General features: G+C 44.6%; 1 protein-coding gene across 1 annotated transcript in view; it reads right to left on the reverse strand.

Moving 5' to 3' along the window:
* Window positions 1-14,438, reverse strand: part of creb5b (cAMP responsive element binding protein 5b) — a 665,061-nt gene that overhangs the window by 556,520 nt on the left and 94,103 nt on the right. Inside the window, exon 4 of the mRNA XM_085988619.1 lies at window positions 5,100-5,193. Within this exon, the coding sequence (XP_085844745.1) occupies window positions 5,100-5,193 (94 nt within the window). The remainder of the gene's footprint in view (window positions 1-5,099; window positions 5,194-14,438) is intronic.

The raw sequence follows: 14,438 nt of genomic DNA on the forward strand, positions 1-14,438 counted from the left end.
AAATAAAACTTCAGGAATACATTTACGAAGTTTCTACAGATAGCAACATAGAGGGGAATTCTTACCCCCCTGGTGAAGTTTATTGAAAGCCAAACATTCCATGAGTTGTCAGTACGAAAAGTAATGGGGTGAGGCAAAAAGTCACAGGGTCAGGTGAAGGGTTACACAGGGCTGAGGAAAGTTCAGAAGAGCTAGTATTGACTGCAGAATTGATAAAACAGAAATTGGCAAAAAAAGGTTATGATGGAGAGACTGAGAGAGAGAGAAGTTGGAGGCCAGAGGTGAAAAAAAGATTTCCTCTCAGACAATTAGCTTTTTCTTGTATCATATCCAGGAGTGTGGGAGAGGTGCTTCAAGAGTCTTCCAGATACTGGAGTAGTATTCAAATCTTGGGCAAATTTGGGCTTTAAAGGGAGCTTTTGCAGGAAAAAGTGTTTGGCCCACAAAAGAAAATCAGTCTTTCACAAAGGCAGATTTAACAATGTAAGGTAAATGGGAGATCTAGCTGAGTTATGAAAGCCTCACTCATAAGGATGAGAATTATATATTTGCAGCTTCCCCATTGTGTATGTTTAAATTGAAAGGGAAGATTGGGCGGGGGGGGGGGTAATTTTTATTGAAATTACTCTATTAGGGTTGGATTTTCCAAGCCCTGAGGAGGCGAGCATGGAGGTGGGACATACGGTAAAATCGGAGAAAGTGGGGGCGGATGGCAAACCCGCCCCCATCCCGCCTCTGTGCCCTTTTGCCAGGAGGTGGGAGGATGTGCAGCTTTGGGTCCCATCTCCTGGAGGTGGGAAAGGCATTTAATCTTTTTAACTGCCTGTTAACAGGTAGTTAACAGGCAGAAAAAAGGATTAGTGCCGTTTTACCTTCACAGGTGAAGGCTTCCCAACCTCGGAGAACCCCGCCGGGTTGGAGGAGGTCTGCGGTGGTCGGAGGCACCTGGAAGTAAGGTGTAGAGGTGAGTGATGGGTGCAAGTGTGGAGTGGTAAGTATGTAAGGTGAGTGATAAGTTTAAAAAAGTGTGCACTTACCTTGTTTTCTTTCTACAGCCTTTAGCCGTGCTGGATGGGGAGAGCCGACATTCTCCATGTCAATTTCAAATAATGGCTGTTGGATCCTCTGATCCTACAGACATGTGAAATTTGCAAAGTTGAAAGGGTTGATGAGTCCTCACCACAAAGATTCATCAAACTAAAGAGAATGTCAGTGTTTGACAGCTTTACAGAGCTGTCAAACGCTGTCATTTCTTCTTTGAAGAAGTCTTGACAGATAGCACGTCTGACGTTGACGTGATCCGTCAGTGACTTCCTCCCCAATTGACCTGCTGAGACCGCAGGACGGGCTTAACAAGTTCAATCAGGGGGAAATCCCTCTGATTGGTCAGGCGAGGATGGAGGCAGGACATTGACACGACAAGCAGCAGTCCCGCCTCCATTCACAAAATCCAGCCCTTAGTGTCTAACTGAAAAGATATAGGCCCAGAAATTCGGGTCCCAACGCGTGAGTACACACGGGGTACTCGCACGTAGGCCCAACGAAAGTGCCGGTTTCGTGCATGCACTGCGCATGCGTGGGAAACCGGCACTTCCGTTCCCCTGAAAGAAGGGGTTCAGAGGTGGAACGCGTGCGCAGGAGAGGCAGCGCGTGCGCATTGAACTTATGTTTTTTTTCCAGGTTTCTCCGGGAAGGTAAGTCTCCAGAAGTTAGACATGTAAAAAGCAGTCACAAGGCCTGCTTTTTACAAGGTAAGTGGTGAATTAATTAAAATTAAAACATTTTTTCCACAGGTTTATTATTTTTAATTACTTTAAAGAAAGGTAAGTTTACTTTTAGCCCCGTTAGAAAATGTAATTATTTTTTTCAAAAATTTAAATTATTGTTTAAAATAGTTATTTCATGTAATTTATAGTTTATTTTATAAATGTGATTTTTAAAAAATTTATTTGAGGTTTTAGTGATGTTTTGGGGCTTATAGTATTTATAGGTTTGACAGATCTTCCTGTCAAACTTATGAATGAAGCATTCCCTGCTACCATTGGCTCTCCATGGCCCACGTTGTCCTAGGGGACGCATCGAACTAACTGCGCCCCTGGGATACGCAAGCACTGAGCGCCGGCAGTTGGAGGAAGCCCAGGATCGCAATTCCATGGGGGCCCATAGCTCAATGGTCGGCGCGCAAGGTAAGTGCAGGTCGGAGACTTGCCTCCGACCCGAATTTCTGGGCCATTATTTTTAAAAGATCTGTTAAAGATCCTGCTCTAACTGAGAAATTATGCTGCTGGTTGTTTATGCATAATACACTGCAAATGGCATGTTTTCTCAGGATATTGCAGTTCTCAATCAGCTTCAAGACCAGTCTGAAATTACAACCCCTACTGAAGTGAATCCAGTCACGCTGGGAGTAACTCTGGAGAGAAGGAGCACCATATTTCTCCATTAGGACAGCAAATCTGAAGTGTTTTCAGCAGGTTTCGTATCACTTTGTAATGAATTTTTTTGCACACTGACAACAGAGAGTGCTTTAATTCGAGGAATCCACATGTCACAAGGATCTGACACCAAACTTAGCACTATGCAGACCCAATCCCATGATGATGTGCATCAACAGAACGCAACTTATTTATTTAAGTTATTTGAAAAAGTAAACTAAAATGACTTATCCACTGTCTTGTTGAACACTGCATGGATCCCGACCTGACTGCGTATTTAAACAATCATTGAACTCAAAAGATCCGAACACACATTTGTAACTTTATCGCTCCTGTATTATGTGATCGGGTTCACTCATTCTACTGGCTTTGGGCGGGTGTCCTCGCCACCTGCTCAGGAGAACAGGTTAAAATCACAGGCAGCGAGATCCTATCTGGGTAACTAACCTGAGCGATTTTAACTCCCCACACGCCCACCCAGTATCCGCCAGGTGGGAAAGGTTAAAATTACTCCATAGTCAATCCTCTAAATGGAGATATATATTATATATGAAATATTCTTCTGAAAACAATTTTAGGGGTAGCATTTGGGCCTCGTTGCGCCTTTTTACGGGTGCAATAAGGGCCAATTTCAGGGAGCAACGTGCTGCCCCCAATTAGCACCAGGGTACAAGTACTGTCATATTGGCATAGGCAACTGCCCAGGCATCTGATTTGGGACCCCTGGACTAATTTAGCCAGCGATGAATGGCAGTCCCCAGGCTCTGGGTGGCAACCTGCCCAAATTATTACAATGAGGCCTACACCCAATTTCGGCCAACCCCTGAGGCCACCCAGTTGGGGCATGTGTTCTCTGCGTGGTGTTGCTCGTGCACCTGAATACAGGTCATAACCAATTTGTACCCATTTTGTAGTCCATGAACATCAGTCAAAATTACTTTCTGTTGTTACACAGAGGATTTTTACTTTTACTGGGTTTTTTTTCTACACGAAGTACCATTTATATTTTTTAATTATGTAAAGTACATGCTTTATAACCAAGTGGGGGAAAATTCAGTTGGTTAGCGCCTCCCGTTAATGCCAGCAGCTGGCGCTAACGGGGCGCTGATGCAGTAGTGCCGGGCGAGGCGAATCCAGCGACGCATGGCAAATCTGGTCCCTCCGTTGTGCCGCTGGTACGAGGTATCGCCGGGGACTTCAACACCAGGCAGATCGTGACGTCAGTGAGGGTCACTGAGCACCTGATCTGCAAAATTGATTTTCACGACCTACCTTAGTGCCTCGACCAGACAGCGACAGGGAGAGGAGGCGTCAAGCAGATGGAAGCCGGCTCCAGGGACGTTATTTAAAGGGATCATGAGTAATGAGTCGCAGCTATCAGGTCAGAGGAGTTTCAGTGCTTTCTTGTCAGTTTGACATTATGTAACAGCTTAATTCAGTAATTTAAAGGTTTTTTTGGAGCAGGAGTGTTGTGGTAACTAAAAAGTAGTTATATTTATTCTTAAAAAATATCAAAGTGCTACACTTGGCTTACATTAATGGGGGCTGTACTGGTAGTCTAACTGGCCCTCCAGGATCTATGGTGGAGGGAGCGGAGGCAGCAAGAAAGATTGGAAGATTTGGCCAGAGGGAGGAGGAGGGCCATCAGGGCTGTCAACAAGAGGCCTTACCCTCCGAGGGTATTCCGACAGCACTTCTCTTACCTCCAATAAAGCGATGAGCTGTGTATTAGGCGGCTCCGCATCACCGAGGTGGTGGTCACAGAACTCTGCCACCTCCTCCAAACAGACCTCCAGCCTCACAGCAGGATGACTTAAACCCCAAATCCCTTTTTATCACCACATGCCCATCATACCATCCCTGTGTCATGCCATATCACAGCGTCCTCCTAGGCGCAAAAGTGACCACAAAAAATTGCAAACTCCATTAATAAATTTATGCATAAACATATCACACATATTCCAATAACTAATGATCCTTGTGCCTGCCACAGTTAAATAGTTGTCAATGTATGCAAGGTGTGAGATATGGGTGCAAGGTGTGAGATATGGGTGTGAGTGTTGGTAGGTAGAGATTGTTGGTGGGTGCGCGCTGGAGATGTAGTGCTTTGGGCAGTGTGTGAAGCTTATGGTACAGATGGTGGTACGTAGCATTTGCTGAAGCATTCAATCACCCTGACCACCCAACTGAGGTGGATCTGCCATGAGCCACCTGCTTCAGTCCTCCGGCTCCTTCTCCTTGTGCTTCTCCTTGCTGAGGCAGCTGCACAGCCAGCAATGCTGAGAATGAGGTACTGCAGTATCAATGAACCTTCCCTTTAAGTACTGGGAAAAGCCTATGGCAATGATGAGTTGAGATTAGACTGCACTCGATATTGGTTCACCCTCTGAGTGAACGCCACTGAGCTAGGCCTTTAAAACTTGATTTAGCGCCCCAATCATTTCTTTGAGCAGGGAGAAATAATTTTGCATGCAGTCTAAAGCATTAGCGCCTGGCACTAATTCTCCAGCTTTCTAATTTTATCACCCATTCCTGGGCTATGCTGAATTTCTAGCCCAGTGTCTTTTATATAGACTCTAACACAGTCTCTTACACACTTAGGAGCGAAACAGTTTTCTCTCTTTACCATTCTGTAAATTTTATTATTGGGTATTGTGCTCTTACCTGACAAAATATTATCTGTTTTTATTGCTGGAAACTTCAAAGTCATTTCATGTTTATGCCTGTGAATCATGAGGTGATCCTCAGTTGGAAATCTCTGTCAGACAAACAAAGTTTATATTAATTCACTGGCATTAGGTAAGTGTTAGAAAAATCCGAGTAATTCATTTTATTTCAATCAGTAATTAATTTCTTTCCACTTGCTATGAATTGAGCCTAACACAGAAACTGATTTATTAGAAAAATCATATTGTGGATATTGACCACCTTATATAATAACTTAAACATCCTTAACTTGAAAATTGTGAGTGATTTCTGAAGTAGATAAAGAAGTTTTCTAATTTATTAAAACGGTGTCTTCTATCAGTATTACTATATTGGTTTATTGTAAATTTGAACTGTACCTGCAACAACCCAATATATCTTCTCCACTATCATTTCCACACATATCCACAAATACTCTCTTTAGCTGGGACAGCAACCAAGCAGCCCCCAGTCTGCTGCTTCTTTAGTTCAGTTGATAGATATAATGCAAAGATTCAAGGGTAGAAATTGGTCGTAGCCCGTTTTCGGGTGCTCAACCAGCAGCATGCCGACAGCGAGCAGCCCAATTAGGCCTGTGCCCAGCCCAAAATTGGTCCGTGGGCCTCATTATCAATATCTGAGCAAGCATCCGCCACCTGATGTGCTCCACAGGCAGCTCACCCCTTTTCTAAAGATGACTGTCAGGCCGCTTGCTTCACAGGCAGTGACCCAAAGAGAAGTCCTGGGAGGGGTGGGGAGGTGATCGTAAGTGTTGTAGAGTCAAAGGAGCACTCCAGCTCCTCCTGGCTCCACAGCAACGAATTTGGAACATTTTTAAACAAAATAAACTTGCGTATCATTGGCAACCGCAGGGACTGCTGAAGAATCCTGAGCGGAGCAGGCCTGCTTCCACTTCGCTCATTGGCAACCAATTTCGGCAAGGGGTCCCTCATTTACATACATAGAGCTCCTAACACCCATTTTAGGCAGCTGCCAGGGACTCCTGAAAAATGGACCAGACGAATTTAGCAGTGGACCAAACGTACGTGCAGATTGGGTACGGTCCGTTCCACTGCTAAGTTGGTCATCGTTGGGCACATTTTGCGGCCAAAAAACAGGCACAGTGCATACCAATTTCTACCCCTCAATCTATTGTACCCTATTCATGCTGATTTCAGGTTTAGCAAAGAGGGAAGGCAATAATTGAGGTAAATTAAAGAATAGGAAAGGAAACTCCAGCGAGTATAAGCCCAATCGACCCAATCTCTCCTCCTACGTCATTCCTGCCATCCCAGGTATCAGTCTGGTGAATCTTCGCTGCACTCCCTCCATGGCAAGAACATCCTTCCTCAGATAAAGCGACCAAAAGTGCACACAATACTCAAGGTGTGATCTCACCAAGGCTCTGTACAACTGCAGCAAGACATCCTTGTTCCTGTACTCGAATCCTCTCGCTATGAAGGCCAACATACCATTTGCCTTCTTAACCGCCTGCTGCACCTGCATGCTTACCTTCAGCAATTGCTGCACAAGGACACCCAGGTCTCGTTGCACTTCCCCTTCTCCCAATCTATTGCCGTTCAGATAATAATCTGCCTTCCTGTTTTTGCCACCAAAGTGGATAACCTCGCATTTATCCACATTATACTGCATCTGCCATGCATCTGCCCAATCACCCAATCTGTCCAAATCAAACTGGAGTTTCTCGGCACCCTCCTCACAGCACATACGCTCACCCAGCTTTGTGTCATCTGCAAACTTGGAGATATTACATCTAGTTCCCTCGTCTAGATCATTAATATGTATTGTGAATAGCTGGGGTCCTAGCACCGATCCCTGCGGCACCCCACTAGTCACTGCCTGCCACTCGGAGAAAGACCCGTTTATTCCAATTCTTTGCTTCCTGTCTGCCAACCAGTTCTCTATCCAAGTCAGTACCTTACCCCCAATCCCATGTGCTTTAACTTTACACGCTAACCTCTTATGCCGGACCTTATCGGAAACTTTCTGAAAGTTCAAATACACCACGTCCACTGGTTCTCCCTTATCTATTCTACCAGTTACATCCTCAAAAAATTCCAGTAGATTAGTCAAGCACGATTTACCTTTTGTAAATCCATGTTGACTTTATCTGATCCTGTCACTGTTTTCCAAGTGCTCTGCTATTACATCTTTTATAATGGACTCTAGCATTTTCCCCACTACCGATGTCAGGCTTACTGGTCTATAATTCCCCGTTTTCTCTCTACCACCTTTTTTGAATAGTGGGGTTACATTAGCTACCCTCCAATCATGTCAGTCAAGCGTGCAACGTCCCGGTAGCGTCCCAGACCGGATATTGAGTCGCGCCCCCTGCCTTTAGCACCTGCTGCTAGGAACAACAGGTAGAGGGGAACGTTTTCAAGTCGGGAAGGGGCTGGAGGAGCAGTATTTAAAGGTGGGCACTTTCTGCCTTTTCTTGTCAGCAAAATTTTTGGTTTTAATGCTGTCCTAAGGAATTTTGGCCTTCAGCACCACTTTTGAGGGTCCTAAGTGCCGAGCTCTTTCCCTGGGCCTATCCATTAGTGCTTCCAACACAATTGATTTTGAGGTCTCTCCAGGCCGAGGTTCAAGGCTGCAATGAGCAGGGTGTGGCTGGCCAGCAAGATGGCCCCGCCCCTTTAAGAACTGGATGGCGCCGGTCTGCCTGGCTTCCATGGTAACTGACATCGCCTGAGCTTTGGTAGCGTTCCGAGGTAGCGCCTCGCTCCCTGACGTTTGCGCCTTAAGAGAGGTGTGTAGCGTCTAGTTTAGCACTCAAATCACCTCCGGGGGAGATAGAGGTGAATTTTGCAGTTGGAAGTGATAATTAGCGCCGGGCGCTAAACTTTTCGCCCGGCCGATATTAGCGCCCCAAAATGGGCGACACAAAATTTTTCCCCCCAGGACCTCGAGAGTAATAAATTCTGGATTATTGCCCAAACACATGCAAATTGCCATAGAGAGAGTCAGATCAGGCAAGTTAACACATGACTAAGGGGCTGGTGTGGGAAAGAGAAGTTCCTTTTCATGGGACACTGGCACCGGTACTGGGACAGGAAAGAGCTGTCCCGATGGTACAGGTTCCATCTGAACCGGAGTAGGTTCAGTGTCATAGTGGAAAGGGTAAATAGGGAGGTGGCAAAGGCTTTAAACTACTGAGCAGGGGGAGGGATCTACAAGAAATGAAACAAGTTTAAACATTTAAAAAAAGGAAAGGAGAGCCTGGGACAGACTAAACTAAGGGAGGACATAAATGGCCAGGGAATAAATAGAGTTGTAGAACATGATTGTAAAAAGATGGTTAAAAATGAAGCGAGAGGAACTGCTATTAAAAATGCATTAAACTGTCTGTACAGCAATGCACACAGTGTCTGTAATAAAACAGGGGACCTGGAGACAATAATACATTGCGAGGAACCAGATATAGTAGGGATTACTGAGACATGGCTACAGAGAAATCAGTACTGGGAATTAAACATTGCAGGGTGGAACATATTTAGAAAAGGTAGAGTGGGAAAAGGGGAAATGGCGTAGCTGTACTTATTAGGGATAACATAACGGTAGTAGGAAAAAGTAACGCAGCCATCAGTAAGACAGAAATAGAATCCATGTGGATAGAGATGAGATTAAAAAAAGGATCATAGAAACATAGAAGATAGAAGCAGGAGTAGGCCATTCGGCCCGTCGAGTCTGCTCCGCCATTCAATGCGATCATGGCTGATCATCCAAATTCAGTACCCTGTCCCTGCTTTCTCCCCATATCCCTTGATCCCCTTGGCCTCAAGAAATATATCTAACTCCTTCTTGAATATATTTAATGAATTGGCCTCAATTGTCTTCTGTAGTAGAGAATTCCACAGGTTCAGCACTCTCTGGGTGAAGAAATTCCTCCTCATCTCGGTCCTAAATGGCTTACCCCTTATCCTTAGACTGTGACCCCTGATTCTGGACTCCCCCGCCATCGGGAACAGCCTTCCTGCATCTAGTCTGTCTAGTCCTGTTAGAATTTTATAAGTTTCAATGAGATCCCCTCTCATTCTTCTAAACTCTAGTGAATATAAGCCTAATCGACCCAATCTCTCTTCATACGTCATTCCTGCCATCCCAGGTATCAGTCTGGTGAATCTTTGCTGCACTCCCTCCATGGCAAGAACATCCTTCCTCAGATAAGGCGACCAAAACTGCACACAATACTCAAGGTGTGGTCTCACCAAGGCCCTGTACAACTGCAGCAAGACAGAGCAATCACACTAATAGGGGTAGTCTACAACTACCTAATAATGGAAGGGAGGTGAAGGAAGAAATATGCAAAAAAAATTGGGAAATGAGTAAAAAACATAGGGGAAAAAATTCATTAGCGACTATTTTGGGTTAGCGGCACCACGCCTGGGTGAAAAGTGGTTTGTGCCACGTTAGCACTGAATTTCTAGCCCACAGAATAATAATCATGGGGGATTTCAACTACCCCCAAAATTAATTGGCCAGAAGAAGTAGGTGAAGTGGATAAGGGAATAGAGTTCCTACTATGTGTACAGGAATCCTTCCTAACCCAATATGCAAGAAGCCCAACAAGGAAGGATTCGCTACTGGATCGGGTAATGGGGAATGAAGCATAGCAGATAAGAGAAGTAAAAGTAGGGGAACATCTAGGCAATAGTGACCAATATAATATGGTTTAGGATAATAATTGAGAAGGACATAAGCATGAGAAAGACCAGGGTAATAGATTGAATAATATTATAGAGAACTGGCGGCTAGCAAACGCTATACTATTATTTAAGAAGGGACATAGAAAATGTCCAAGAGACTATAGACCAATTAATTTAACGTCGGTAGCAGGAAAAATAATGGACTCCCTACTAAAGGAGAAAATAGAAAAACATCTAGAAACACAAAATATAATAACAAACAGTCAACATGGCTTTCAAAAGGGAAAGTCTTGCTTAACCAACATCATTGAATTTTTTGAAGAGGTAACAGAGAGAGTAGACAAGGGTAATGTAGTAGATGTAATATATCTAGATTTCCAAAATGCCTTTGATAAGGTACCACATAATAGACTAATGAATAAGGTCAGAGCATGTGCAGTCAGGGGATAAGTAGCAGAGCAGATAGCTAGCTGGCTGCAAAACAGAAAGCAGAGAGTAGGGGGTAAAGGGTAGTTATTTAGAGTGGCAGAAGGTTGGAAGTGGGATCCCACAAAGATCAGTGCTGGGACCACTGTTATTCACAATTTATATTAATGATTTAGACTTTGGAATCAAAAACACAAATTCTAAATTTGCGGATGATACCAAATTGGGAGGGATAGTCAACATTGAGGAGGACTGCAACAAATTACAAGAAGACATTAATAAACTTGCAGAATGGGCATATAATTGGTAAATGAATTTCAATATAGATAAGTGTGAGTTATTACATTTTGGTAAGAAAATAAGAATCTAAATGGGGTAGAGGAGCAAAGGGATCTAGGAGTACAAATACACAAATCACTAAAAGTTTTGACGCATGTCAATAAGGCCATAACAAAACAAAACCAAGCACTAGGGTTTATTTCTAAAGGGATAGAACTGAAAAGTAGAGAAGTTATGCTAAACCTGTATCGAACCCTGGTTAGACCACACTTGGAGTACTGTGTGCAGTTCTCATCACCATATTATAAAAAGGCTATAGATGCACTGGAGAGGGTACAAAAAAGATTTACATGGATGATACCAGAACTGCAAGGTTATACCTATCAGGAAAGGACGAACAGGCTGGGTCTCTTTTCTCTTGAAAAGAGAAGGCTGAGGGGTGACCCAGGAGAGGTCTTGTAAAATGATGAAAGGTTTTGATAGAACAGATACAGAGAGTGTGTTTCCACTTGTGTGGAAGAGCAAAACTAGAGGCCATCAATATAAGATAGTCACCAAGAAATCAAATAGGGAATTCAGAAGGAACTTCTTTACCCTGAGAGTGGCAAAAGTGTGGAACTTGCTAGCACAGGGAGTAGTTGAGGCGAATAGTATAGATACATTTAAGGGGAAGCTAGATAAGCATATGAGGGAGAAGGGAATAGAGAGTTATGCTGATAGAGTTAGATGAGGAAGGATGGGAGGAAGCTCGAGTGGAGCATAAATGCTGACATGGACGGGTTGGGTCGTATGGCCTGTTCCAGTGCTGTATAATCTATGTAATACATTGAGAATTGTTTTGGAATTTTATGGCTTACCAGAAGAACTGATTTTGCTCAATGGATCTCTGTTTGCATCGCACAAATTTGCAAAACTTGTAAACTGAAATGAAAAACAACACATCTTATCCTCACCTTTCATCCCAATTTGGATGGAAAGGCATAGAGGTACTAATTTGTCTTGGGCAGTAGCGCAAAATGAACAATAGTGAATCAGCAACCCACTTTACACTCCATCCAATTTTCCTTTTGTAATCGTACAAAATTGCCTGCTGATTTGCTATCTTCCATTTTGAGCTATCGCCCAAGACAAATTTATATCCCATAATGTTTTATTAGATCTTTCAAACAGACAATGAAGTGAAGGATGTCAGTCAGGCACATTGGCCCCGGCGATAGTTACGGAGAGCCGGGGAGGGAGCGGGAGATGCCAAAAGCGGTCAAAGAACCTGGCAAGGCCAGGGATAGGGAGGTCATGCCAAATTTAACGACAGGACCTCATTATCATTTTCTATTCCGTTTCCAACCTGGCAGCCTGCCAAGTTGACAGGCTAGCCGGTTGCCAGGTGGGAAAACCAGTGGCTGGAGGCACAGGTCACAGGCCACAGCTGGGAACCTTGAGGACGGTCCCCAGCAATCGCGAGGAGGGGAGGCTGCAGATCAGGGCTTGGGGGGGGTGGGGGTGTGTGCGGTCAGCATTAATCGTGGGAGGGGGACAGGTTGCAGATCGGGGCAGAAGAGAGAAGCCATTGGGGGTTGGTGGGAGGGGGCGGGGGGGGGTTGGGGAGGTCGGCAATCACAGCAGGGGCTAGAGAGAGGCCACGATCGGCAGAAGAGAGGCAGAATGCTTCCTTGAAGGGCCAGTTGGAGCACTCCTGCTCCTCCTGGCCCGCAAGGATTGCTCTAAAAGGCACTTACCTTCTGGAGCCAGCAGCTCCCGCCTCCATTTCGCTGCCGGGTTTCCCAAGCCTTGGGAAACCCGCGTGGCAGCAGTTAAATTTAAAACAGGCTCCCAATTGCACTGTGGGAGCCTGATTTAATTATGATAATGAAGTGCCCCGCCTCGCCAAGATGGGACACCTGCATGACTCGCTATCCGATGCCATAAAAATGGCAGCAGGCGTGTATGTGTCGGGTTGGAATCACATTTTCCGATTTTAAGGTTTACCCCCCAATCTCCTGCCGCTCGTCATGGAGGGGTTAATATAGAGGCCATTAAGTCAAAAGATATACCATGTTCTTTTCTATTACCATAATAAACCAAGCCAATGCACACCTGCTAAATTGTTGTTGAGTAAACAACCCAGTTAGATATAATAACATGGATTTTCCTTTAAATACTGAACAATTTTCAGGGATATTCAAGTGATCAAGAAACTTGAAATGGGGTGGGGAACCATTTTTACATTCAACCAATTCCTACCATCTTTTCCCTGCCTCAGAATGGAGTGAATGTATTTAAGTAAGACAGTAATGGCGTAGTGATATCTTATGCTTCATTATCTGTCATTAATGCCTCATTACAACTGGATGTCTTTGGAAGAAGAGGATGAGTAACAAAGTGGATCAGGCTAGTCAGGCATCACAAGAGGCACATGGTACCACCTGCCATTACTACCCCTATACCTGAATGTACAGACCAAGGCTCTGCTACCTCCAGCTGACTTAGGAGCAGTGCTTGTGGAAGCTGCGCTTCACAAGGGAAGTCATAAGTGAGTTAACCCGTATGTTGCTACCTAACCTGAAGGCCATCTCCAAGTAGGCACTGCACTCCCTGTAGCTGTGAAGATTTCAATCATCACAGTGTCATTCAAAGCTGCCTCTGGGTGAAGGAACACTCGCAGTTGAAGGCTGGGGGTTAAATGGCCCATGCCACATCCTGGGTATTAATGGTAATCTAGTCCAACACTTTAACACAGTGAGGAGAAGGTGGTTATAAGTGGCAGACATGTTTAATTCAATGTATTCTTAGCATGCCACCCTTACTTTGCCTGAATTATCTTGCATGGGGTTGTACAGTTGGTCATCTCATTTCATTGGGCTTGAGCAGTTCACTTCAATGCAATGGTCCCAGCCAGCAGAGAAGGCAGTGGGGGTGCTGAGGCACTGGTGGACTTACCACTAGTTTTCCACCGTTTCCACTGTGTTCCTGCCCAATTTTGGGTGGGTTCATGATGATACAATTCCCCCTAAGTTGTTCTCTGGAAATGTCATGTCCAGAATTCAGTTGGAAGGTTCGGTCACTGGAGATATAATTAAAAGACTCGAACCTGTATTTATTACAACCAAGTTGGGAATTTAATTAGAAAAGGACCTATTGTTCAGATCATGGATCAATCAGCAATAAAACTTATGAATTATTTGGGAATGTTGTCTTCTTATCTATCTAGTTAGCCATTTATGATACTCTGGAAAGCCTGTCAGATGCATCAGTTACAGTCCATGTCTCAGATAACTCAGACAGGGTTAAACAAAAAAAGTCGACGGCACTACCACAACAAGTTGAAGAATGAATATATCCACCAATTGAGTAAAGATTAGCTTCTATCACCTAGGAAGGAATTTTTACCCCCAAAGGCGGAGAGGGGGAGGAGGCGGGTGAGGGGTTAAAAATTTTAAAAATGGGGAACCTGACCCCAACCCACCTCCAACGTGCCGACTTCCAGCTTTAATGGAGGGGATTGGGGGCAGACGACTAAGCTACTCTCCGGAGGAGAGCTGGTCATTAAAATATTTTAATAAGGCAGCATGCCGAAGATTTTAATCTCTGTTTAATGCTGGCCTCGGGAAACCCGGCATCTGAAGGAAGGTGGGCCAGGAGGAGCAGGAATGCTTGCCTGGCTTACCAAGCTTACCTGCTTCCATCCCCGCAATAGGACGCCCCCCACCCCTACCCTCCCTGATGTCAGACTCCCCACTGATATCCGACTCACCTCTCCCCGATCTGACTCCGCACTCCCCCCACCACCCACCCGCCCCCCGCCCCCGATGTCTGAAAATAAACTGATGATTGAAGAGACTGTGTTGGATGTCTTCCCACTAAAATAATTATAAAACCCACTAACCATTAGCCCCAAAAGAAAATAATGCAAGCAGTGCAAAATCTAATAAAATAAATGTATGAA

This window comes from Somniosus microcephalus, chromosome 5 (genome assembly GCF_052327205.1).
Source record: "Somniosus microcephalus isolate GS21.2 chromosome 5, FLI_Smic_1.0, whole genome shotgun sequence".
NCBI lineage: Eukaryota > Metazoa > Chordata > Chondrichthyes > Squaliformes > Somniosidae > Somniosus > Somniosus microcephalus.